Source organism: Myotis daubentonii, chromosome 16 (assembly GCF_963259705.1).
Source record: "Myotis daubentonii chromosome 16, mMyoDau2.1, whole genome shotgun sequence".
NCBI lineage: Eukaryota > Metazoa > Chordata > Mammalia > Chiroptera > Vespertilionidae > Myotis > Myotis daubentonii.
In genome coordinates this window covers 39,119,104-39,144,800 of record NC_081855.1, presented here as the reverse complement: position 1 = coordinate 39,144,800, position 25,697 = coordinate 39,119,104, and the positions used below count along the sequence as shown (strand labels likewise).

Here is a 25,697-nt window from a genome sequence, read left to right as displayed (position 1 = left end):
ATTATGAGGTTTTAAAAATATTTACACTTGAAACCAAGAAGTGGTAAGGAACACACCAAAAAATACAGGTTAGGACAAACATGTATTTTTTGGTATGTTCTATACCACGTCTTGGTTTTAGGTGAACACTTACACTTTTATCACGCCACATTTCAAGGTTTACACAAAAAAGATGATGGAATGGATAATGGAATTTCCTTTTAAAACAATACCAACAGCAAGCACACCCTAGCCCAGTGGTTGGCAAACTCATTAGTCAACAGAGCCAAATATCAAGAGTACAACAATCAAAATTTCTTTTGAGAGCCAAATTTTTTAAACTTAAACTATATAGGTAGGTACATTGTTATTAACTTAATTAGGGTACTCCTAAGCTGGCCTTTGCTAAAAATGTCCTCAATCTGATTGATGTATGTTCGCTGAGGTCGACCCCTTTCAACTCTCCCATCCACATTCGTATACTTGTTTTGTCTATCTCCTTTCGTTCATCCTCTCTATATGTCCAAACCATCTCAACATACCTTTCTCAATCCTCGACACTACATCTTCTTTCACTCCACAACGTTCCCTGTACATGTGCGCCTGCACGTGGTATTTTGAGCCACACTCAAGGGGCCAAAGAGCCGCATGTGGCTCGCGAGCCGTGGTTTGCTGACCACTGCCCTAGCCGAAAGCGAGAGTGGATTACTGCTGTGTCTATGCTACTGAGTACATTTTGAACCATACCCTTCCCTTTATTTTATATTTATGATGGATTAAAAATTTATTTAGCAATTAAAAGGAGCAGACTGCTGGGAGGCATTATGTAATTAGTAGTTGGTACTTTTGGGTAATACCTTTATACTCTGCTGCTATGTCATAAAGTTGCCTGCGTGAGTGAGAAGTGACTGCATAATAATAAAACAAGCATTTCCATTTGCTTTTTGGGCATGGTAGATTTTTCTAGTGTGATCTATAACTAGTTAGTGCTTTATTTTCTTTTATTTAAAAAATTCTTTGCTAAAATGATCAATAGCATATTTTAATAAAAATAAATTCTTTAACAAAAAATTCCTTTGTCATGTCTTGTTTTCTAGGGAGTGGTTATATCTCTTGTCGCATGAAATGTTGAATCCATACTATGGCCTCTTCCAGTATTCAAGAGATGATATCTATACATTGCAGATCAATCCTGATTCTGCAGTTAACCCGGTATGGTTGCTGTTCTGGTGACTTGAATTAACAAGTGACCTACAATACTTGTCATCTTTAAATGTCAATTAGTTTGGATTACTTTCCTTGTCCTAGTCACAGCCTTGGACTTAGCAGTTCCTCTTTAGAAAATTTTCTCAAGTAAATGCTTATGGATATGTTCAGCAGTTTGGGCCTAGGGACATTGACTGCATCTTTGTTTGTAGTAGCCCCAATTCGAAAGAGGATCACTGTCCATAAGCAGAGGGTTGATTACATTGTGACATGAAGCAGAATGACATTAGCAGTTACAAAACAGATTCTGGAGTTAGACATGAGATCATAACCAGGTCCCATTACTTAAGCTTTGTGACCTTGGGCAAATTCATTGACTTGAGCTTCAATTTTATTATTGCTAAAAATAATAAATAGAGTTTGTACCTCAGAGAAGGGTTGTGAGAATTTAATGAGATCTTGCACATTAACTATTTAGCATAGTGCTCTACATTATTAACTGTATAAATATTATTCATCACTCAATAAAAGTTAGCAGCTGTTACTAATTTGTTTCTACATTATTTCCATTAGTTATCCATACAAGGGCATATTAGCCTCTAAAATGACATTGTGGGATGAAAGTTAATGACATGTTAAGATGGTATTTGTGATGTATTAAGTGAAAAGAGGGTTGGAAAATATAGTATGATACAATTTTGGTAAATAGGTATATATTTCAACATCGAAAGGCTCTACCCTATAATATGACATTAGTTACTTCTGGGTATTAGACTATGGGGAGTGAACATATATTACTTTTTACAAAGAAACAAATGCTGTTTTTAAGATAAGAGGGGGGTTAAAGGTCACTTACTAAATAGAGAAATAAAAGAAGTTTAAAATACTAATTAACAAAACAATTTATCAGGAAAGACCAGATATACCCAAACATGGTAGGAATGTTAGATTCATTGCAGGCAGTCCTTCACAAAGGGAAGATTTTCAGGCGAAGGTTCTGCTTGGGGTTCCATTACTGCCATTGTAGTTGTAGTGATAACAGTTCATGTTCGTTGAGCTTTTACCCTCTGCCAGCTCCAGTGCCACGGGCTCCATCATCTTTTACTCCTCACAGAGATCCTTTTTAGATACTATTATTACCCTTATTTTTCCAGATGTGGAAAATCAATCCTATAGGAATTAAGTAATTTGCTCAAGTATGCATAGCTAGTAACTGGCAGAATCGGGACTCAAGTCCAAGTTAGACATGAAATCTGTGCCCTAAATCTGTGAGGTTTTGAATTTCAGTTTCTGGTTAGGTCAGGGAAATAGGGAGGCTTAGGGTTGAAAGCTTTTTTTTTCTCTCTCTCTCTATGACAGCCAAGATTGTAAAGGGCTTAGCAGGATGTGAGAGGAAGAGAACAGGATCTATGGGTGGTTTAATGAAGCTGCAGTGGGACTCTTGTCTGGACTTAATTTCTAAAGATGAATTTTACAAAGTGATTGTATCCTTTGAGAGAGGCATTGACTCTGGTGTAACATTTTATAACAATGTAGGGAATCTTGAGCATGCCCAATAGAAACTCTCCCTAATGATTACTGAGTTTTGGTATGATAGCCTATTCCATTGAAATAGTTGTAAATTAGAGTATAAGTTGATATAAAAAGATTAATGTTGCTTAAATTTTAATTTTTTATTAAAAATTCCCTGAACGGTGTCTAACTTCAGTATTTATATAAACTCTTTTCAATTTCAGGAACACTTATCATATTTCCACTTTGTTGGACGAATAATGGGAATGGCTGTGTTTCATGGACATTATATTGATGGTGGCTTCACATTGCCGTTTTATAAACAGCTGCTTGGGAAGTCAATTACTTTGGATGACATGGAGTTAGTTGATCCAGATCTTCATAACAGTTTAGTGTGGATACTGTATGTATTGAGTCTTGTTCATTATAGTTAGAATCTGAGCTTTTAAAAAATATCCTGTCTCAATGGATGTACTTCTTTAAAATTTAAAAAACGCAGAAAATACCAGGAGTGACTATTTGAATGATAGAACCACATTAGATTTTTCCTTTTTTTACTGCTTCCCTGTATATTTCGAATTCCTAAAAGTTAGTCAACGTTATTACTTTAAAAAGGAAAAAAAATATCTAGTATGCCCTATTCTAAAAAGTACTACTATCTGTAAGTGATTTTCCCAAAGTGATGCAAGTTTGTTTCCCGTCCTGCATGTGTTACAATAACAGATTCCTGCAGAAGTGATGATTGTTGAAGCTGTACTTTAAGAAGGGGCGTCTGTAAGAACCAGTTCTGTGTTGTGGGAGGGCATTAGCTTATGAAGGTATATTAGCTATACTTACTTGCCAAACCAATGAGACTCAAGTAGGGCCTCTTACCTGCAGGCCAAACACAACTGAAGTTTCCCCGTAAAGCCCGGCCGTGGCCAGTGCCCTTTCTTGTGGCTCAGGAAGTGAAATGCTCCTGGTGTTGATGAGGGTTAAAGCTCTGACTTTTCTGCCCCAGAACTAGGTTTAGAGTATAGGAATATTCAGAGGAATCTGACCTTACATTTGTCATGCCATAAACTGTTCTAGTTTTATTCGTCTCACAGTTAATAAATCTGTGTTTTAGATTTCCCAGTTAAGTATCTTTCCTTTTCTTTCCTTTCTAGTGAGAATGATATTACAGGTGTTTTGGACCATACCTTCTGTGTTGAACATAATGCATATGGGGAAATTATTCAGCATGAACTTAAGCCAAATGGCAAGAGTATCCCCGTTACCGAAGAAAATAAAAAGGAATATGTCAGGTAACACTTCTGTGTTCCCAAGACTGAGAATTGTTTGAATGTTCTAGAATAGCAGAACAGAAAAACATGTTAGTATTTAGGTCATGTTACTTATTGCTACAAAACAGGTTTCTGCAGAAATTTGTGGCTTAAAAACAACTATTTTATTCTTGCTCAGTCCTGAGGGTTAGGAGTTAGGATAAACAACAGCATAGCACACAGCTCCTCTGCGTGGTGTTGGTGGGGACAGAAACGTCAAGATGGCCTCCTCACTCACATGTCTGATGACTCAGTCGGGGGCTCCGAGGGCTGGGGCTGGCTGGACCAGCCACTGGGGCCTCATTCTCACTGTTGGCTGGGTTCCATGGTTACACCCACGTGGAATCAGAGGTCTCTCACTTTCCCCGTGGCCTCTCTCTCCCCAGCAAGGTAGAGGGGTGGTTGGCTAGTTTCCCAGAGCACAAGAGAAGTTGTCGGAGCTTTTTAAGGCCTAAGCCTAGAACTGGCCAGCGCCACCTCTGTGCTGTATATTTTTGGTTAGAGCCAGTCACATGCCAACCCAGGTTCAGTGTGGAGGAGACTGTAGAGGCACAGATACCAGGAAACACTGCACAGGCGTGTGCTGCGAGCTACCAGGGCTGGCTATGCAGAAGCACTTCTGTGCTGTATTCTAGTACCTGCCCTGTTGCAAATAAGCATGTTGTGAGGTTAAGGGTAGATATAAGAAGATGTTCACCAAGTTTTATAAAATCACCTGTTGATGGAGGAATTTAAAAGTAGTGGGTTAGATCATTTGACTATGGCAACTAAAGTTCTCCTGAACATAAAACTCTGGTAATCAAATGAGGAGTGTAAACAAAAACATGCATTATACTACTTTATGTAGATTATGTCCCCAAGTCTTAACTGGCTAAAATGTTCCCACTTTATACACAAGGCCCATCAGTCTCACAGATGGTTGATGGGCGTGAGCATTGAGTTAGCTTTTTTTGGAAAGCAGTTTGATAATAGCTTCCAAAATAAAAATGTGTATGCTTTTTAACTAGAAGCCCCAGCTTTAGGAATCTATGCTGTGGAAACACATGTAATTAGATAATTACGAGAAAGGATGTTCAACTAAATATTACTTGTAAAAAATTAAAAAGTGCTAAATGTTTTTAGAGGAGAATGATTAAATACATATATTTGGCAGAATAGTATGTGGATTTTTAAAAGGAAGAGAGACTCTGTATAAGCTGTCAGATTTAAAAAGCAAGTCTTAGAAAAATTATCTAGGGACATTCTGTGTTTTATAATTATATGGAAGATGTTCAGAAAGGCTGTTCACCAAATAAAGTGTTTGGGATGAGGGAGTGGAGGTGCCGGGTCTGGGAGTAGAGAAGGAAAAGAGAGTAAAATAATGGACTTTCAGCTTTTACTCTGTCTCCACAGTTAGGGTTTTTTTTTTTCTTTTCTTTACCTAACAAGCATTTATTATATTTCTAATTAAAAAATGAAAGAATGGATGGGCATTTCCTGAATTTGTTGTGCGTCACTTCCAGGACCTGGTGTGGACTGCTCAGCCCCTGGCCGTGTTTATAGTGCTTAGTAATATCCCTCATCCAGTAGAGTTTTGAGACAAAGAAAACCTTTTTGCAGATGAGCAGTTTTGGTGTCCCCTTAACCAAACACACAAAAATAAGGTCCCCCAAAGGATATAATGTTAAGTAACTTATTTCTTAAAGTAGAGAACTATTTCTCCAAATTTGGGAAAGGATATGTTGACAAACTTGGAAGATGAATAGTTCTGAGATGTGTGAGATGGAGAGGTTTTCCTGGGTAGATTTTTTAAAAAGCAATTCACTTATAAAGTTACAAGTCAAAAGCATAAGAAAAGCTACACATTGGGTGTAGTGTACTTTTTGTTGGTAAATTACATCTTCTGGGGGTTTTAAAGCCTCCAGGGAACAATGAATATTTAACTAAAAAGTGCTTACTATTGGCTTTTACTATTTCTCCTCATTCTCTTTACCTCTTCCCTCATCTACTGCTCCCAAAATATAAACAAAACACCTAACATATTCAGACCATATTTTCAAGTGAAACCAGAAAAATAGTGATTTTTGTTGAATGGGCTCTTGTCTGTGGCTCTTGGCTAGAAGTTCTGAAGGAAGTTTCATCCAGATTGTGACTTCAGACCCATCCGAGCTCCAGCCAACTTCCAGTTTACTCAGAATTTCTCTGATGGGAAGAGTTGCTTTGTTGATGCAGCTTTTGTTAGTGGAAGGTTGCCACCTTGTAATGTTGCTAAAGTAGAGATTCATCATAATGACCAAATCTGAACATATTGGATCATAGGAAACCCCCGCCCCATGTTTCTAGGCTCTATGTGAACTGGAGGTTTTTACGAGGCATCGAGGCTCAGTTCCTGGCTCTGCAGAAAGGATTTAATGAAGTCATTCCACAGCATCTGCTGAAGACATTTGATGAGAAGGAGTTAGAGGTCAGTATATTAATGTCATGACATCATCTAGTGTAGCAAGGAAAGGTTAGGAATTTTCTCTTAGTTCAGAGGAAAGTTGTATTTCTGGCACTTTTGAAGTTTCATGGTGCAGGACTGTGAGCACTCTTATTCATAGGAAGTCCATCTTGCTGTGGAATTTCTACAAATGAGCAATCTCCCTTATATTGTGGACATTTTTTTTTTCATATTATTCGTTCTTGTTTTCAACAGATTTCATGTCTTATGTGTAACTTCTTCCAATGTTGTTTTCTATTGAAATTTATTTGGAATGAAATCCTAAGCTCAGTCGATTTACACAAAGCTTTGCAAGAAGGCATTTGGTAAACAAGATCATAGAGGAAATAATTAAAACACTTAGGATAAACTGTGTCTAAACATCCTCAGTCTCTTTGGAAATATTCATTATTAAAAGTAGCAGTAATAAAGTTAACTTTTTTTTTTTTGGTTTTGTTTTCTTTTAAAGCTGGTCCTTAAAGCACCTTAGGTCTGGTTTTTTAAGTAAGACATTTAACAAATACATCTGAATTTTCATTGAACTACTTTGTAAAAAAAAATCGAGGTTTTATTCTACCAGAGGTTCCAAATTTAACTATGGAGAGCATAAATATTCAGTGTCTACATGATTTATTAATTAACCTCAGTGTCTTTAAAACTAAATCTGTTAACAAACCTGTTAGTAAACAAGTCTAAAAATGGGTTTGACTCAGTACCATCCCTTTCCTCTTTGTGATTGAACTGCTTAACAGTGAATGGTCAAGAGGAGGAAGAAAACAGTATCGACAATAAAGCTGAAATACAGTGCATTTTCATTAGTTCATACAATGAATGAGGAATTTGGCCTTATAATTACCACTTCTGAAGAAAAGAATTTAGGAGTTACCTTTTTGGTATAAATACTTCTGTGATCCTATTTGGATAGCCACTTCCCTCTTCAGTGTGGCTGTGGCTCCATAATCCTCGGAACCCTATAGAAGCTTTGTTGGAGATTTTACTCAATAGAGATAGGGTTTATTATATAGCTTCTGCTGCTAATGAAATTTAAAATTTTTATATATTTTACAAAAATATATAATTTATCTTAGTGTTATACTGGGTTAATAGAATGATAGGATTTGCAAGTTATGTTTTACACTACACACTATCCTAATTCACTGTTAGAAACACGTTACTGAGATGAGCTAGCATTGGACCCGAAGGACCCTAAGTATGAATAGCATCTAGGTGATGTTGATGGCGTTCACCTCCACTGACCCTGCATCAGGACGCCACACAGAGCACTAGATCAGTGCTTTTATGTATTTTGTACTTTGATACAATTGTGAGATTATCAAACATATTGCATCACTTTTTCAACACATTTCTTGAGTTCCTGTATGCCATGGGTTGCTGTCAAGGATGCAGTGAAATAGATGTTACTGCCATAGGGAACTAATTACTGGCCAAGGGATGTACTGAATTGTTCAGAATCCCCAAGCTAGTAAGTGTTGAAACTAGAATATGATGCAGGTCTTAAGGAAGGCACATATAAATTGTATTTACTTGTGGAGTCTAGTTTCTGTCCATTAAAATAAAAAAAGTAGAATTATGTGAAATTATAGAACTTCATCTTGCCGAGTCGCTCACAGGGATGGTTCTCAGACTCTGGGTGGGTAATCTGAAAGTGAATATAGGTGCCTGTAGAGCTTTTTAAAACACAGCTTCTGAGTATCACCCCAATCCACAGAATTAAAATCTCTGCACATAGGACCTGGTGTGTGTATTTTGAAAAACTTTCAAGATGATTCTGGTGTGTACCCTCGAATTTAAGAATCACCCTATGAGAGCCAACACTACAAATCTGAAGTTCTATTTTGAGGAATTTTTGGCTTAATTTGGGTTTCCGTTGGCTCATGCTTTGTGCAATATTTTAACAGCTCATTATTTGTGGACTTGGAAAGATAGATGTTAACGACTGGAAGGTCAACACCCGGTTGAAACACTGCACACCGGACAGCAATGTGGTCAAGTGGTTCTGGAAAGCCGTGGAGTTCTTTGATGAAGAGCAGCGAGCACGGTTGCTTCAGTTTGTGACGGGATCGTCTCGAGTGCCTCTGCAGGGCTTCAAAGCTTTACAAGGTAGCCGGCCTGTCTCCACACGATTGGGGGAGGGATCTGTATTTGGGTTATCTAGCTGGTTTACAACCAGGTGCTTATCAATAGATTCTCTTTTCACCCTCTTTCTGATCTGTAACTCTCACATCTTGATCCCTTCTTCTCCTTCTTTCTCTTTGTTCCCCTCCCAAGAGCTTTTTCTGCTGGGGTTCTCTGTGATTGTAGTGAGTGCCGCACGCTCGATTGTGTGTGGTGATGCTCTGCCTTTCCATGCCCCTTGCTTTCGATTCTGCTGCACATTCCTGTGGGGGAAGTCTGTCCACCGCCATCTCCACATCTCAGCCTGGCAGAACGTTTACCCCCACATCCCCCCTGGGCGCCTCTCCCCTCTCCTTTTTCATCCTTTAACAGAAAGAGGCAGCATGAGTTGTGGAAGCCATTTGTTGGGTCAGCGCATGTGCATTGCATGGCGTCAGCCTGCTTATTTACAGCCATATTCAGTGCTAAACCATAGTTTTCTGTGGAGTAGCTGCTTGCTTTTTGGATGAGTTCGCAATATTGCTAATGACTGGACGATGGCGCTTCACTGGATGGCAGTGCTTTATCTTTGAAGCTCTTCATTTTCCAAGTTGCTGCTGCTGCTGATGACTGAGGATATACAAAGCCAGACAGTACATGCTCCTACAGTGTTGCCCACAGCGCAGTGTCAGAAGTCCCTGGGGAAAGCATACTCGGAGTTGTGTGACAGTCCCTACTTGGAGAACTCATCCTTATCAGACTGCCCATAAAGTGAAGTTGTATTTCTACATATATTTGTATGGGCTGTCTTATGTTAACAAATTTATTCTGTAGACTGCTGATCTTTTACTCTCAGCCAAGACTGAGCCATTAAAACCTAAATTTGCATTTAGGCCATCATCTTTCTGAATGGTGTATATTTAATCGTGGATTTGCCCATTTACTTTTCTTCTCGTGCTTTTGGGACATTGATATCCTATATAAGAAAGAAGTTGGCAGAGGATTTCAATCCTGAACTTTTTCTCAAATTTGAAATGCTAGGATATTAAGGAATCCAGCCTATCCAAGGTCAATTCCAGCTTTCAAACCCAGATTCTTTTCCTGGGAAAAGAATTTTTTTTGGCAGCTTGTGTGGAGTCACCAGTGTTCCTCTATCCCTAGACCCTGTGGTTTATGTACCAGTTTCATCCTGATGTTTTAGAGATGAATACAGGCACCTGCAGTGAACTGACCCATGTTTACTCCTTTGGCAGGTGCTGCAGGCCCACGACTCTTTACCATCCACCAAATTGATGCCTGCACTAACAACCTGCCCAAAGCCCACACGTGGTGAGTTATTTTTGTAGCTTTCCCCTCTTATTCCATGTGTGTTGTAGTTTTAAACAGGTGGCTTTTCATTTATTGTTCTTACTATTAAATGGACCTTTAAAAGGAATGATAAGCAACTCTGAGTGATTTAAGATTATTCTGACGTTGGTAGGAACACCCACAAGTGGTAATCTCTGCTCTACAGAAATATAACCTTATTCCTTTACTTCTCTGTGTGACACAAAGAGCGATGTGGCTATTGGAGGCTGGTTTGCTTATCTTGAAGGAACTGTGTTAAATCTGATGTGCTTATTTACAGCTTCAATCGAATCGACATTCCACCCTATGAGAGCTATGAAAAGTTATATGAGAAGCTGCTAACAGCCATCGAAGAAACGTGTGGATTTGCTGTGGAATGACAGACTTCAAGGTTCTACCCAGGACTATTTATGCTCGACAGCCTCCTCTCAGCAGTGTCAAGGAATGCTGAAATACAGGAACATGCCCCCCTCCCTTTTTAAAATTTTAGGACACTGTGAGGGGAAAGGACAATTTTGAAATTCCTTTTCAAGGAAAAAAACAGGTCTTTATGCATTGCCATGAGGCCGCATTCAGCTGCTATTTAAAATTAATATCTTGAACCTAAAGAATGCTGACTTTTCCTACATTTCCAGAGTTAGGCAGTATTCTACACTTAAAGACTACTACTATTTTTATAAAAGGTAACCTATTCACATCGCTTCACAGATTTCAAGTCTCAGACATCAAGACAACTTCAGCAGGCGGTACAAGTCACATTTCATTTTGATTGAATACATGATTTTGAACAGCTCCTGTACTTGCTCTTTGTAAAAAAATGAAATAAAATTATTTTGAATTATTCTACCTTTGTAAACAATTGGCTAAAAGAATCATTGTCTTTAAAAAAGTAAGCCATTTACACGTTTAATTACATTTTTCTATAGCAAAGTATTATATTTTAAAAGCATTATATGTTTCAATCTAGCCTAGGTGAGTCTTTTTTATATTTTTTCAAGTACAAATTACCTGGAATACAGCTATATAATTTTGGTTGTCAAATTCCTAATGCAACCATTTAGTCTAAACTTAGTAGCTTATTTGCTACATAAGATGCTTTCAGGGGCTCCCTATTTTTAAGAGACTTTAAAAACAAATCCTAATTTTTTATCTTGAATCAATATGACCAGGTGTTTTGGATTTTACTTTTCACCTTAAATGAAATTCTGCATTTTTATAGCTTCTCAGATAATGTGGATGGGATAGGATTTTAACTCTTTTGCTGGGTCAACTTAACTTTAATAGATATACTATTTCTTGTAAACCAAAGTCTCCTCTGACCAGTACACCTAGTTTATATTATATTTTAATTATGGTGTAAGTTTCTATCAAGCAAATCATCCTAAATCTTTATTCAGCTGCTCATGATATTTTAATCAGCTAAAGTTATGAAAAGAAAAAAATTTGCTCTAAAGATTATTTAGCAAACTTAAAACATCCTGCTTTTATTTAACAAAATGAAGTGGGGCTGGTGCGGCTGGTGGGGCAGGGGATGTGATTACTAAAGAAACAGTGATTCTAACTCTATAGTATAAATTACTTTAAACCGAAGAGTGAATTTTGGAAGTAAGGGAATCCCAGTTCCCTTGGTGTTGAAGATCAGCATCTGATTTTGAAATATCCAGATTTAGCTTTCAGGGTGAGGCATGTTGCATGATCCAGAAGGCAACCAAAATTCTGGAGTGAGGGACTGGAAAAACCTGAAATCATGGGCAGGTTTTTTAAAATTCAGCCATTAGAAATCTGAACTATTCTTTTTTCAATATATTGATGTGAAACCAACAATAGCAAATTTTGATGATATAGCTTTGTTTAAATTTTGTGGCTTATCAAATGAATAATAGGCCCGTGTGTTCTTTCATGGGATGGATTGGGTTTCCGTCTGTTCGTAGAGCGAAGGGGTGCCTCAGAGGTGCCTCAGGATAGAGGTTTGCGAGAAGAGGGACGGAGTGAGGGAGCGGAAAGGACTAGTTGGTATCCAGCAGGGCTTCTGACTCCCCACGCCCTTTTCTCAGAGCAGCTCCAGATTTTCTCTCATATATTGGAATTCCAAGTAAGCTTTCACAGGGTAGGGGGAGGATAAAAGAAATAGAAACCTGCTTTTTAAAAAAAGTTGAAAACTACTTGTGTAGTTTCTAAAAATTTAAATTCATTGTATTCAGCCAAATTTGACTGCTACATGCAAACCTAGTCATAATCTTCACTGTGCTTTTGCTGACCTTTTTCTTCCCACTTTGTGCTTTCCCTCTGCATTCTTAGTAGTACGGAAGAACATCTTGAAAGGTACAGAAAAGGTTTGTATATTATTTGATAATCAGTTGCAGGTCCATCTCTCTCATATTACAGCACTAGTGCAGTGTCATTGTGCCTACTCTTAGAATCTTTCGGTAAAAATTAAGTACATGAACACTTTAGAGAAATCATAGCTGATGGAGGCAGTGCTAATGAAATGCTACTGTCATAAAGTACAATATCAAGCAGGCAAATACCATCGCTTTCTCAGTGCCTTTTAAAATTTTATAAAAATTACTTAATAGAGCTTTAAATAAATAAATTACCCTAATAGTCTGTGGTATCACCAATGTAATTTATAAAAACATGATTTAGATTTCATTTTCAAAAGTATGTTACCTAATTATTTCCAAATAGGTGCTAAGCAAACAAAACCCTCCAATGTGTCCTTGAACCTTAGACTTGCACCTCATGTTTAATGTGAATATTTATTTCCACATGTCCCTCTTAACTGGGTTTTTTCCTAATCCTCTAGTGTTATTTCAGATATGTGCTGTTGTGTATCCGTGCATTGCCTTTCCATCATGAATTCTTAATTATGAACAGTGGTTACTTTGTAGAGCTCATATGCAGTACAGAGGTGAGTTTTATTTCAGAGGGTCTTATTTCTTGGTGTAAAGAGTTTTTAAATAGTGCTGTGTATAATGTACATCTTGTTTTGCACATAGTTTGTTGCCCTGAATGAGTTTTATTTTTATTGTCATTTTTTTCTTGTATTTACAATCCAGAGCACAAGTTTCCTTTCTTTTAAATACAATGTAATTTGCTTTATTTTACAACACTAAGTCCGCTTTGAACTTCTGGTGCATTGAGCTGATTGCATTGATGGGAGTTAGAGGTTGTCCAGCCAACTTTTCATTGACAGAGCAGCCTCCGCTTCTGTTTGTAAGCTGCAGCACCACACATGGGTGCCGTTTGTGGTGTTTAACCTTCTTCTGTTAGGGTGATGATTGTACCAAATGCTGAGTTGTTTTGTTTCTCGATGTAATTAGTTCACTTAATGTAATATTCTTCCTTCTCCCAAACTGACTTTAAAAACAAAGTTTTATCATTTTCATTGTATTTATTACAGAGTGTTTTAGCTTTGATATTCTTTGTATTTTCACTCAGTTGTTACATGAGCTTTATCAATAACATCTGTATAAATGGTTTTTAAAAATTAACTATGTATGTGCCCATGCCGAAGTTGAGCAATAAAATGAATGCTGTTTGCACTGTCACAGCATCAAAGTTTTTAAAGAAGATTGAGTTTATAATGAGTTGTTTTGAAAAAACTTGATTGGCTCTATGAAAGGTGACAGCATGTGAACCATAAAGTGAGAAGTTTAGGAAGTTTCACACACCTTCCTTAGTTGATGCCTCTGTCACTTTGGAGAGCTGGAGCTTCAGAGCGCTCAGGACCTCCTTTCCAGGTAAAGCAGGGAAGGTGCCAATGGCATTTCTGCTGCCGTGGCCAATGGATTGGTCAGTAGTGGCTGTTGGGGGCAGGGTCATGTAGAGATGGATTTCTGAGGCCAACACAGGCTTGTTGGGGAAGTGTTCCAGTCCAGCACCAATGTGCCAGGGCTCTGGAGGGCAGAGCTGCAGTAGGGGCTTCACTTCCTACCCTGGTGTTGATCAGTAGAATCCTCAGAATGAAAAGAAGCCATGACTTTAAGGGTAATTATTGACAACTCTACATGGTAGTGGATGAAAGTCCAGCTTAAATATATGGGTGAGAAAAAGAATGGAGATAATGCTTTTTCATCCACAATGTAGTCTGTGTTGTCTCTCCACAGTAAAGGTCTGGGAAATACAGTGAAGTAGCAGCAGCATATTAAAGTTCCAAGAGTGGGCGTACTGTCCATTTTTATCCTTTTGAAATTTATTTTTTGCTTTGTCTCATATTACCACGTTTACTGTTTATTATCTAAAATTTGTAAAATTCATCCTAACCAAATTGGCTCAGTGGATAGAGCATTGGCCTGAGGAATGAAGGGTCCCAGGTTCGATTCTGGTTAAAAGCATATGCTCAGGTTGTGGGCTTGATCTCCTTTCCTCTCTGAAAGCAATAAAATACACACACATATATATGTGTGTGTATATATATATATATATATATATATATATATATATATATATATATATATAATTTTAATACATTAAGAATTTAGTAGTATTATCTATACTAGAGACCCTGTGCATGAATTCGTGCATGGCTGGGGTCCCTTTGCCTGGCTGGCGTTCAGAGCTGATAGAGGCCATCTTGCCCAGTCCCCATGGGGGCTGGCCGGCCGGGGAGAGGGACCGTGAGAGGTTGGCTGGCTGCAGCAGGTTGGCTGTGGGAGTGCACTGACCACCAGAGGGCAGCTCCTGCGTTGTCTGCCCGCCCCCTGGTGGTCCGTGTGTGTCATAGAGACCCTTCAACTGGTTGACGGGTCGCTATGATGTGCACTGACCACCAGGGGGCAGACGCTCAACGCAGGAGCTGCCCCCTGGTGGTCAGTGCACTCCCACAGCGGGAGTGCCGCTCCACTGACTGCCGGGCACCAGACGCAGGGCTCCCGGCTGGCTGCCGCAGCCTGGAGACGGCAGCAGAGCTGCAGCGAGCCTACCAAACGGCAGCGGCAGCAGGTGCAGCGGGGCCAGGATGAGCAGGAGTGGCAGGCAGGAGCGGCAGGCGGCGTTGGACTGCTGGTTTCGGCCCGATCCCCGCAAGTCACGCCGAGGGACCACACCAGTGCACAAATCCGTGCATTAGGCTTCTTAGCTATAAATTACCCAAAAGTTTGATTTGACTAATACGTGATGTTTTTCTGTGTGGTGACCTGAAAGGTTTGTCCTTTCATTATAATGAAGGTTAACCTTGGCACCCACTGCATTTATTTGTCCTAAATACTTATAGTAGGAAATACACAACAGAACAAGAGCCTACTGACAGGATGGTTAATTATACAGAAAAAGGGTTACATTCCTACATTAATATTCTTAGCTAAATAGACAAAGCAGATTTTAAAGTTACATTGTATTAAAAGGTATTTGCCCTAAATGTGACTTGTTCGTTCATTCAGCAGATAACTACTATGCTACTACTATGTGTCAAGCTCTGTACTAGCTTAGGATGGTTGTTAGAAGCTGAAGTTCAAACTTAGGTACTCACAACTCAGTTTGTGTACAGCAAAGAAGTCCGACATGATGGGAGCACAGGATTAAATACCTTTCTTCAGCAAGGCCTCGAGTGCCAGGCTTGGTATTTAAAACAACTGTTTTTGTTCTCCTACCTCCTGCCCTCATGGTACTTCAGATCCTAGAGACACTGGTCTCCAGGACAGGTAGCTCCTTCCTTGTGTTCATGCTCATCATACAGTTGGCTGCATTTCCAAGGTAATGTGCTCAACTCTTGAATAGCATACCTCTTATGAATGTTTGGGTTGGGGTTTATCTAGGTTATCAATTAGTCTCTAATATGAGCTGTAAACCCTACTTCTGTCTCCCTTATGGTGAGTGTTTTATAAGTAAAAGTGGAGAGGCAAATGCAGCAGCCCGTGGGGTAGGCAAGGGACCCTTCCAAGATGTTTTTCCTGCCTAAAGTGTTCATGAAGTTGTCTCACTTTCAGCCCCGGAATTGGGAGTGAAGATGGAGAGCACATCAGATTCAACCTTTCAGACCACTCACTCCCTCAAAGACAATGCTGGCATGGCCAGGTGGTGGAGAACCATCGAGACCAAAAAGGTATTTCTTTTCATTGAAGTGTAATTGACATATAACATTAGTGTCAGGTGTACAACATAATATTTTGTATATATTCTGAAATGATCATCACAATAAGTCTAGTTAACACCCATCACCATACATAGTTGCAAATTTTTTTGGGTGTGAAAGGAACTTTTATGCCATACAGTATTGTTAACAATGGTCTCTATTCTGTACATCACATCTCATAACTGGAAGTTTGGACCTTTTGATCTCTTTCACTAACCTCCCCAGCCCCTTCTGGCAACCATCAATCTGTTATTTGTATCTATGAGCTCAGTTTTTTTGTTTTCCACATATATGTGAGATCATATGGTATTTGTCTTCTCTGACTTCATTTAGCATAATGCCCTCAAGGTCCACCTTGTTATCATAAATGGCAAAATTTCCTTTTTTCAAGGCTGCATAATATTCCACTGTATACATATACACCAGTTCTTCATTCATCTGCTGATGGACACTTGTTCTCATCTTGACTATTGTAAGTAATACTGCAGGGAACATGGGTGGGGTGTGTAGATATCTTTTCCAGTTAGTGTTTGTTTTCTTTAGATAAATACCCAGAGTGGAATTGCTAGGTAGTTCTATTTTGAATATTTTGAGGAACTTAATGTTTTCCATCCATTTACATTCCCACTAGTAGTGCACAGGGCTCCTTTTTCTTGATGCCCTCAACATTTATTTCTTATCTTTTTGGTAGCAGCCATTCTAATAATTGTGAGGTGATATCTCCTTGTGGCTTTGATTTGCATTTCCCAGATGAGTAGTGATGTTGAGCATCTTTTCATATACCTTTGGTCATCTTTATGTCTTCTTTGGAAAAATGTTAAGTTCCTCTGCCCATTTTTTAATAGGATTGATTTTTTGCTATTGAGTTGCATGAGTTCTCTATTATTTTGGATAGTAACCCCTTATCAGATATCTGATTTGCAAAAAAACATTCTCTATTCCATAGGTGCCTTTTCATTTTGTTGGGTTTCCTTTGTTTTGCAGAAGCTGTTTAGTTTGATATAGTTCCACTTTTTCATTATGTTTTTGCGTCAAATCCAAAAAATCATTGTCAAGGAGTTTACCGCCTATGTTTTCTTTGAGTTTTATGTTGAAGTCTTTAACCCACTTTGAGTTAATTTTTGTGTATAGTGTAAGCTCTGCTGGTCCAGTGTCCTTCTTTCCCATTTTATTATCCAGTTTGCCCAACATTTAAAGACTGTCCTTTCCCCATATTCTTGGCTCACTTGTTATAATCGATCATATATGTGCGGGCTGTTCTGTTCCACTGACCATTGTTCATATGCTCATCACCTATTTTTATTGATTTCAGAGGGGGAGAGATAGAAACATCAATGAGAAGAGAGAATCATTGATCGGCTGCCTCCTGCATGCCCCCTACTGGGGAATCGAGCTCACAACCCCAGCATGTGCCTTGACTGGAATCAAACCCAGGACCCTATAGTCCGCAGGCCAACGCTCTATCTACTGAGCCAAACCAGCTAGGGCGCCATGCTACTTTCTACATGCCCTAATGGGAATCTCTCTTCTCCCTTCCACTCCTTTCCTTGTGTCCTCTGCCATTCCATGGCTTTGATCAGCAAAAGTCCCCACATCCTCAACTGCTCTGAAGCCTTCCTCCAGTTCTTGGCCTTCATTGAAGCCCTCTTCTCCATGAAAGACATCACCCCAACTGGGTTCTTTTTTCTCATGTCCCCCACACTAGGGTTGGTGTACTCCTGCTTGCTTCAAGTCCATTATGCCTCTTTCCTACCTGCCAACACTGATTTGCTTTTGAGACACACACCAGATAGCCTTCTGCTTTGGCCTCTCCTCATGCTATCCTCTACCAACTGCTAGAAACCATATGCATAAATTCTCATCATTTAGCCACCACGTGAAAAAAGAATTGAACCTGTCTTTAAGGTTTACTCCTATGTCCCATCTCTGATGACAAGCTCACACTTCTCTTTTTTGAATTGGAGAGTTTTTTGGTCCTCCAGCACTCCCCCCACCCCCTTTCTATTTTTGTTGACCCACAATAGGCTTCAGGAGCTGGCTGCTTAATCAAGGCTTGTTGATTGCTTTAGTACAAATGACTAATGAAGAATGTGTGCCTTTAAGGTTTCAGGTCATAAATTCAAGAGCAATATATTTTAAGAAAACAATTTTTATTTAAAACGTTACTTCATTAAAAGTATTGGAATGAATATGTAGACAAGACATTTAGAAATGATTCTTTTGGTTTAGTTTACTTACTCAATTCTAAGTCTGCCCTGGTCAAGTCTTCCAGACTTGGCCACTTATGGAAGTAGCCTCAGGGGAAGGGCCTTTTACTGTACTGAAAGGAAGCCAGGTGAAGCCGAGATTTGAAGCGCTCAGCTTCTAATTCCCGGAAGAAAGCATCTTCGTCGTTCTGCGTGATCATGTACTGCAGTTGTTGAATTTCCTTCTCCATCTTAGATCTCAGCTCCCTCTTCACCTTATATAATGTCTAAAAGAGAATTCATGTCATCCTGCTATTCAGAACATATAGCCAGGCCACCCTCGTCTATCTATTTTTATTCCCTCTCCAACTTCCACCTGATCAAACTCCTGCAATAATTTTAATAATTTAATATACAGAGGCCTTAGTAGGTAAAGTTAAAGTCACAGGATAAATGTTTTGGACCATAGATGAACCTTCTTACTAGTATTCTCTCTGTTCCCCTTAAGGTGTAATATAATTTTTTTTTACTTCTTAAAAGTGTAAATAAATGATTTCTATCCTGTTAATCATTACCTGGGTCTGGGATTTTTCTCTGGCTTTGAGTTCTTGATGTTCCTGTGATATGGCTTCTGCCAGCAATGAAAACTGTTTACAGGGAAGGAAAAAAAAAATCAAATACTTTATTTGTAGTCTAAATATAGTTCTATATTTTTATTTTAATAGAAATAGGGCAATATAGAACCTGTACTTTAGTTAAGCACTAGCTTATTTAATCTTAAATTTCAATCTTGAAAATGGGTTAGTCTAACCTGTACAGTCACAAGTTCTGAATTAATACGTAGAGTTACTGTTTAGCAGACTGAGCAGACTTTTGACAGGGTGGTCAGTACTAAGCACATGAGAATGTAAGCAGGCAGCAGTAAACCCACCTGGTCTTTATAGTAGTTCTCCATCGAGTACAGTTCATTCTGGTGCTGTTTCTTTTGTTCATCTCGCTTTTCTTTGGCATAGTTTCTTAAGTCTCGTAATCTTTGCTTTTGAATTTGTAAGCCTTCTTCAAACAGTTTCTTAAATATCTGTCAGTTATTTAATCAGAAAAATTAAGTTATGCTGAACTTTTCATGGAGGAATATAATCATTTTACCCAAATAGAGGTATATACTCATTGTATTTCACACAGGTTTTTAAAAAAAATATATTTTTTATTGATTTCAGCGAGGAAGAGGAGGTAGAGAGAGAGAGAAACATAAATGATGAGAGAGAATCATGGATTGCCTGCCTCTTGCACACCTCCCACTGGGGATCAAGCCCTCAACTGAGATGTGCCCCTGCCCAGAATCAAACCCGGGACCCTTCAGTCCACAGGCTGACCACTGAGCCAAACCAGCTAGGGCACAAATATTTTTTTAAGTAACGGATTTATTGAGACAATTCACATACCATAAAGTTCACCTTCTGAAGATGTATAATTCAGTAAGGCTTTATTATATTCATAGTTGTGCAACCATTAATTTCAGAACATTTTCGTCACTACAAAAAGAAATCCTACTCCCCATTCTGCCCTCCCCAGGCAACCACTAATCTACTTTCTATGTCTACAGATTTGCCTATTTTGGGCATTTCATATAAATGGAATCATATACTATGTGACCTTTTGTATCTGGCTTCTTTCACTTAGCATGTCTTCAGGGTTCATCTAGATCATAGCATGTATCAATGTGTCACTCCTTTTTATTGCCAAAGTTTATTCTACTGTATGAATATCATATTCTGTTTAACCACTCATCAGCTGATAGCATTTAGGTTATTTCCTTTTTTTGGCTACTATAAATAGTGCTTCTGCAAACACTTGTATATAAGTTATCTTCGTGGATAGATACCTAGGAGTGAAATTGCTGAGTGATATGGTATGTCTATGTTAACCTTTTGAGGAACCCCCAGGCTGTTCCAAAGTCATTGTACCATTTTATAGCCCCACCAGCACTGCATGAGGGTTCCAAGTTCACATCCTTGCCAACACTTGTCTTTTTTATTTCAGCCATCTTAGTGGGTGTGCTGGTATGTCAGTGTGGTTTTGATTTATATTTCTGTTTTGACTAATGATGTTTCAGCATCTTTTCCTGGAGCCCAAAGATTCTTTATTGCTTTCAGAAAAGATATCTAAAGCAGCCATGTATATAGGGCACGAACTCCAAAGCAGAAACAAATGTTGCATCTACACTTGTGAATAACCGAGGGTGATGTTGATTAGCACATAACAGGCCACAGGAAAACAAACTGTTCAACAGATTTGAATATGCCCACTTTTCCTCCATTGATTAAAGAATTCTTGATCAAGAACTGGTTCTTAGAGCCATGTATGCACTAGCCAGCCATATTACCTGACTCAAGTCACTCAACCTCTCAAAGCCTTAATAGTATCTTCTAGAGCATTTTAGCTTGATTTGGATGAGACAGCAAATACTTTGCGGAAACATCTCAAGCATATCTGCCCTATGTCTTTTCCTGATTTTATGTGCAAACCTAGGTCATCTAATCACATCTTAAGTTCCTGTCTTTGATAACATGCCCCCAAACCCCTAAAGCCGTTTTATGGGAGAAGTACCTGTGTGCACAAGGTCAAAGGGAATTTGGATGAGGGCAGTGGAGACTGAGAAGAGACTGGGATGTACTATTGGGGTAATAATATGAGGTATGGTCAAGTCTGAACTCTCACAGCCAGGATTTTAGGACTTGTATTTGAACGTTGGATTCAAACTGGGACAAGAGTTACAAACAAAGACGGTGGTCCAGAAAGGTAACAGACAAAATTCACCTTAACAGGGTTAGCTAGAAAAGCCATACTTACCATTTCTTCTCGGGTCCTCATTCTCATCATTTTTGCACGCAACTGAACTCGATAATCATCATAATATTTTCGGGCTCGAACAATCTGCTGTCGACTTTCTTTTATTTTTGATTGGGTCAACTTCTGCCTATGAATGCAGTCCTTGAAGTCTTGCTGGGAAAGGGAGGGAAAGGGAAAGAGAAGTAAGGATAAGAGGAATACAGACTCCAGCATTCTCATCTGTCCCACTCCGCACCACAGTGTCTTCCAGCAGGCAGCCGGGTATGGAGGACCAGTGGCCTACTGCCTGAGCACAGAGTGTGAAAGACTCAGCCCCAGACGTCTTCTAGCCTTTGGTGGTTCATCACCTCAGTCCTGAGAACCGCCTCAATGAGCCCCCTCCGCTGCAGAGAGGAGCAGAGACCTGGTGGAGCTGAGGATCCCATCTTCCCATTCCACACCCACATGCCAGCTTAGGAGCAGAAAAATGGCTCTCTTTCAAGCAAAATTTGAGTCACCAAGAGTATTTACATCAATACTAAGGAAATTAGGCAGTATCTTCTTACGAAGTAGTGAGGATGAAATGAGGTCATGTATATAAACCCTTTAACTAGGTGTTCAGGTATCTGCTTCCTTTCCCTCATATCAAAGTACTACATGCAGTTCCTAAGATGGCTTCCCCTTCTTTTGAAATGTCTGGGATTATGGTTCTCATTGCTTATCTCTACATTCAGCCAGTGGTTTTTAAATCTTTCTCTGGCATATTGTCTCTGACCTCTGTTCTTTCCCTTCATTATACTCAACAGAGGATGATGTGCTGTGTACGATTCTCTATCCAAATTATAATGGAGGCTGATAAACTACCTCATCTCTATCTGGGACCTGAGAAGATGGGAGTAGGCTAAAGAACTAGTTACAACGACGTGGTACCTCTAAGGGGCCATGAAGGTAGGGACAGACCTGGATTAAAATCTCCACCTTGCTCCTTACTGATTATGGTGGGATCCAGGGCAAGTTAACATCTGAAAGCCTTGGGTTTTTCATTTCATAGAAAATGTGTCCATCTTGTTACAATAAAGACTAAATGAAACTATATTAGAAAGCACCTAGCAACTTCCCCACTATTCAGTTTTGGTTCAAGCCCCAGATGCTTCCACAGGCAAGTGTTCAAGGTAACAATCTGTGCGGCTACTGCCCAGCTGGTACAAATAAAAGTAATTAATATAAGTTATAAATTCAAAGTTATACCCAACTTGCTCTTGACATACCAATCTCTTGTCATGTTCATATTCTTTCTTGACAAGTGCAGTAAGCAGGTCATGCCTTCTTAAGGCTTCTTCTATCTTTAAGTGAAACCAAAGGGAAGGAGGTTAATAATTCTGTTCACTAAATTTTCAGGGATAAACTCTTTCCCTTTTTGGTTATATTCCTACACTTAAAATTGACAGCTTACTTCATCCTGGAGTTTCTTCTTTGATCGATCTTCTCTATATGCGTCTTTTTTGAGCTGTTCAACCTGTGCAATTTGCTGTTTCCACATTTTGCTTAGTGTTTGGCCAGAAACATGGAGAAATGGAAACTGCTCAAGCATCAGGGGCAGGAGACTGTGTTCATTTACTTTCACTGCAAGGTAAAGAGGAAAAAAAGGCTCAATCTGAGACTTGCTGACAGCTTTTAATAAGAACTCTCATCCCACCTTCCTGATAGATCAGTGGTTCTCAACCTTCTGGCCCTTTAAATACAGTTCATGTTGTGACCCAACTATAAAATTATTTTCGTTGCTACTTCATAACTGTAATGTTGCTACTGTTATGAATCGTAATGTAATTATCTGATATGCAGGATGGTCTTAGGCGACCCCTGTGAAAGGGTCGTTTGACTGCCAAAGGGGTCGCGACCCACAGGTTGAGAACCGCTGTGATAGATCAAAGCTTACCTAAATGATGTGGTTCTGATCCTGAAAAGAACAATTCTAAAAGTATGTTATTACTTTTGCATCCCTTCTTTGATCAGAGTAAGCCAACTACTAGTACAAATGAAAATAAGCTCAACAGATCTGATTGATGACAAGCTGGTCTTGTGAAGTCCATCCTAACTGCTCAGCTGACTCGGCTGCCTTGGGTGGATGCTCTGTGTGTGGTCACACAGACTCCTCAGCCCTACTGGGAGGCAAAGAGTGTGTCTGATGGAATTTAGTTAGGCCAGCCGTCTTTGAAACCGCACCTTGGCATTTCATATGACCTCATTTTCCTTGTAACAGAACTCTAGCACTCACTGGCACCAACTGTCAATATAATAGGAGCTGGACAGGCCATCTGCTTGCTTTGGCACATCCCTCTGATTCTACCAACTTCCCAGAAACAAAGAAAAGGCAGCCAGGATGAATGAGCAGAATAAAGCTAAAGCCGGAGCAGCAGGTAGTGAGTGGCCCTAGTATTCCTTAGAGTGGCTTATATCCTGGCACTAAAGATATTATTGAAGAGTTTTAAATAAATGCCTTATTGAAGAGTTTTATCTCTTTACAGAAATCTAGCGCATGGCAGTGATAAAAGAGGAAACTTTCTCCAACTAACTTGTGGATGTCAGTTTCAGTGTGTGTCCTTGAGATGTAGCACACACTTTTAAAGGATGCCAGTGTTCCACAAAGTACAATTTTGTGGTTCTTACTTGGAACTACTTTGTTTGCTTTTGGCAAGCCACCTCTTGGACTTGGAGTTATGGTGTTTCTAGAGTAAATCTTCCAGGGTTGACTGTGTTTTGGAGTTCTTTTATGACCAGCTTCTCTGTATATTTTTTCCTTAAAAGCAGATACAAAACAGAATAGAAATAAGACAGAAGTCTAATAACTTGTTAATACATCATCTTAAATATTACATATTGACAAAAATAGCTAACTAATCTTGAGCCAAACCATTTTACTTTAGATTTCTAAAATCTGCTTAGTATTTATCTACTCTAAGTATAAAGAATCTTTTGACTTCCAGCATCCTCTGGAATTTGAAAAAGGATTGAATTTTTTTAAAATTTCAGTCGCCATATTCCCACACACTAAATACAACTAATAATGTTTTGATGTACTTGTTTCTTTTTAAATCTACATGGAAAAGTTGTCAAAGTTCCCAATGTTTAGTTGTAACCATATTGTATTTTATATCCTGTTTTATTTATTGAACATTTTAGCATAAGCATTTTTTCCATGCTTTCAGTTTCTATAACCATCCTTTTGAAAGGCAATGGAAACTGATGCTTTGGGTTTCTTCCCACCAGGTATATAACAACTGAGATTTCCTGTCTTTTCTTACGTCCCTTTAACTTGTCAGCCTAGACCCGTGGTCAGCAAACTGTGGCTCGCAAGCCACAAGCGGCTCTTTGCCCCTTGAGTGTGGCTCTTCCTAAGCATTAGGAGTACCCTAATAAAGTTAATAACAATGTACCTACCTATATAGTTTAAGTTTAAAAAATTTGGCTCTCAAAAGAAATTTCAATTGTTGTACTGTTGATATTTGGCTCTGTTGACTAATGTGTTTGCCGACCACTGGCCTAGACTATCTATTAGACCTTTGGTGAACTGCTAAGCAATAGAACCCCTTAAAAACTGAGGGAAGTTTTAGGCAGGAAGGAAAAATGCTCGTGTTCTCTGGTACCATGTCTTGCTACATTCAGTAACTTGGATACCCTATAAATAAGAGAAAATCCCACATCATGAAATGAAATCCTGCCTTTTTCTAAGTAGAAGAGCTAATGCCCTGCTGGTTCTTTTTTCATATTAAAAAGTTCATTTCTCTGTACTTTCCACTGATCTGATCAAATGGCATTTATTACAGTAGAGACTTTTACCCACTGTTTCCTCCTCATTTGTTTCTGGAGGTCCAATATTCTCTTGAACTTTATTTCTTCTTAGTTCCCTTTCAAATGCCTCAGTTAGTGCCTACACAGGAAAAGGCCATATAACATTTAGTTATAAAAAAACATACAAATGAAAATGAAGGAAAAAAATTCATCTAAGATCCTGCCATTGTATTCACTTCTTTAAAAAGTTCTTTTCATGATCTATATCACAAATATACATTATTTAATAGACATGTACTTGAGACATAAAATGAAATTCTACGTAATGTATTTTTTTGTTCTAATAGTTCTTGAAATTATTTTGATACTCCCTTGAGTGGAATTTACATGTTGAATTGAAGTTACATGCTATTGTAACTCATCTATATATCTATATAAAAGCCTAAGCCAGCAATCGCCATCGGTGGTCCATGAGGTCCGAAAGGTTGGCGACCACTGGCCTAAATGACCGTTACCACTGGACGGTAGGTATGATGCGCACTGACCACCAGGGGGTAGACGCTCAATGCAGGAGCTGCCCCCTGGTGGTCAGTGCCAATCTCCCCTGGCTGGCCGGCCCCCATTGGGACTGAGCAAGATAGCCATGATCGTCGGCCAGGCTGAGGGACCCCACTGTGCACGAATTCGTGCACTGGGCCTCTAGTGTGAATTATAAAACACTATAGAGGCCTGGTGCACGAAATACATGCATGGATCCGGTCCCTAGGCCTGGCCAGCGATCAAAGCATGAGCGTCTGGCGTGGAAGGGCAGGTCCCAGCTGACCTCTGGGTCCTGGGCAAAACCTGGGCCCCCGGGCCTCCATGTGCCCTTCTCTGCCTTAGTTACAGCACCCAAGTCC

The 25,697-nt window shown here is 39.2% G+C and overlaps 2 protein-coding genes and 1 long non-coding RNA gene across 15 annotated transcripts in view; 2 read left to right on the top strand and 1 right to left on the bottom strand.

Moving 5' to 3' along the window:
- SMURF2 (SMAD specific E3 ubiquitin protein ligase 2) overlaps positions 1 to 13,472 on the top strand; it is a 107,849-nt gene extending 94,377 nt beyond the window's left edge. For 2 of the 4 annotated variants that reach the window (XM_059670001.1, XM_059669999.1), the window contains 7 exons: positions 1,077 to 1,191; positions 2,922 to 3,100; positions 3,846 to 3,983; positions 6,300 to 6,444; positions 8,379 to 8,580; positions 9,828 to 9,903; positions 10,202 to 13,472. In XM_059670001.1, coding sequence (XP_059525984.1) covers positions 1,077 to 1,191; positions 2,922 to 3,100; positions 3,846 to 3,983; positions 6,300 to 6,444; positions 8,379 to 8,580; positions 9,828 to 9,903; positions 10,202 to 10,301 — 955 coding nt within the window. In that variant the 3' untranslated portion in view covers positions 10,302 to 13,472. The remainder of the gene's footprint in view (positions 1 to 1,076; positions 1,192 to 2,921; positions 3,101 to 3,845; positions 3,984 to 6,299; positions 6,445 to 8,378; positions 8,581 to 9,827; positions 9,904 to 10,201) is intronic. The other 2 variants (XM_059670000.1, XM_059670002.1) reach the window with 2 other exon arrangements.
- Positions 13,473 to 15,709: 2,237 nt separating this feature from the next.
- LOC132218588 (uncharacterized) overlaps positions 15,710 to 25,697 on the top strand; it is a 37,593-nt gene continuing 27,605 nt past the window's right edge. Inside the window, exon 1 of the long non-coding RNA XR_009449220.1 lies at positions 15,710 to 15,964. This is a non-coding gene — a long non-coding RNA (uncharacterized LOC132218588). The remainder of the gene's footprint in view (positions 15,965 to 25,697) is intronic.
- The window catches only part of CEP95 (centrosomal protein 95), a 35,300-nt gene continuing 27,730 nt past the window's right edge, over positions 18,128 to 25,697 (bottom strand). For 8 of the 10 annotated variants that reach the window (XM_059669992.1, XM_059669986.1, XM_059669987.1 and 5 more), the window contains 8 exons: positions 24,851 to 24,937; positions 23,677 to 23,806; positions 22,463 to 22,632; positions 22,278 to 22,352; positions 21,031 to 21,183; positions 19,112 to 19,258; positions 18,756 to 18,827; positions 18,128 to 18,467 (listed from right to left, as the gene is read on the bottom strand). In XM_059669992.1, the coding sequence (XP_059525975.1) occupies positions 18,291 to 18,467; positions 18,756 to 18,827; positions 19,112 to 19,258; positions 21,031 to 21,183; positions 22,278 to 22,352; positions 22,463 to 22,632; positions 23,677 to 23,806; positions 24,851 to 24,937 (1,011 nt within the window). In that variant the 3' untranslated portion in view covers positions 18,128 to 18,290. Of the gene's footprint in view, positions 18,468 to 18,755; positions 18,828 to 19,111; positions 19,259 to 21,030; positions 21,184 to 22,277; positions 22,353 to 22,462; positions 22,633 to 23,676; positions 23,807 to 24,846; positions 24,938 to 25,697 lie in introns of all 10 variants that reach the window. The other 2 variants (XM_059669990.1, XM_059669989.1) reach the window with 2 other exon arrangements.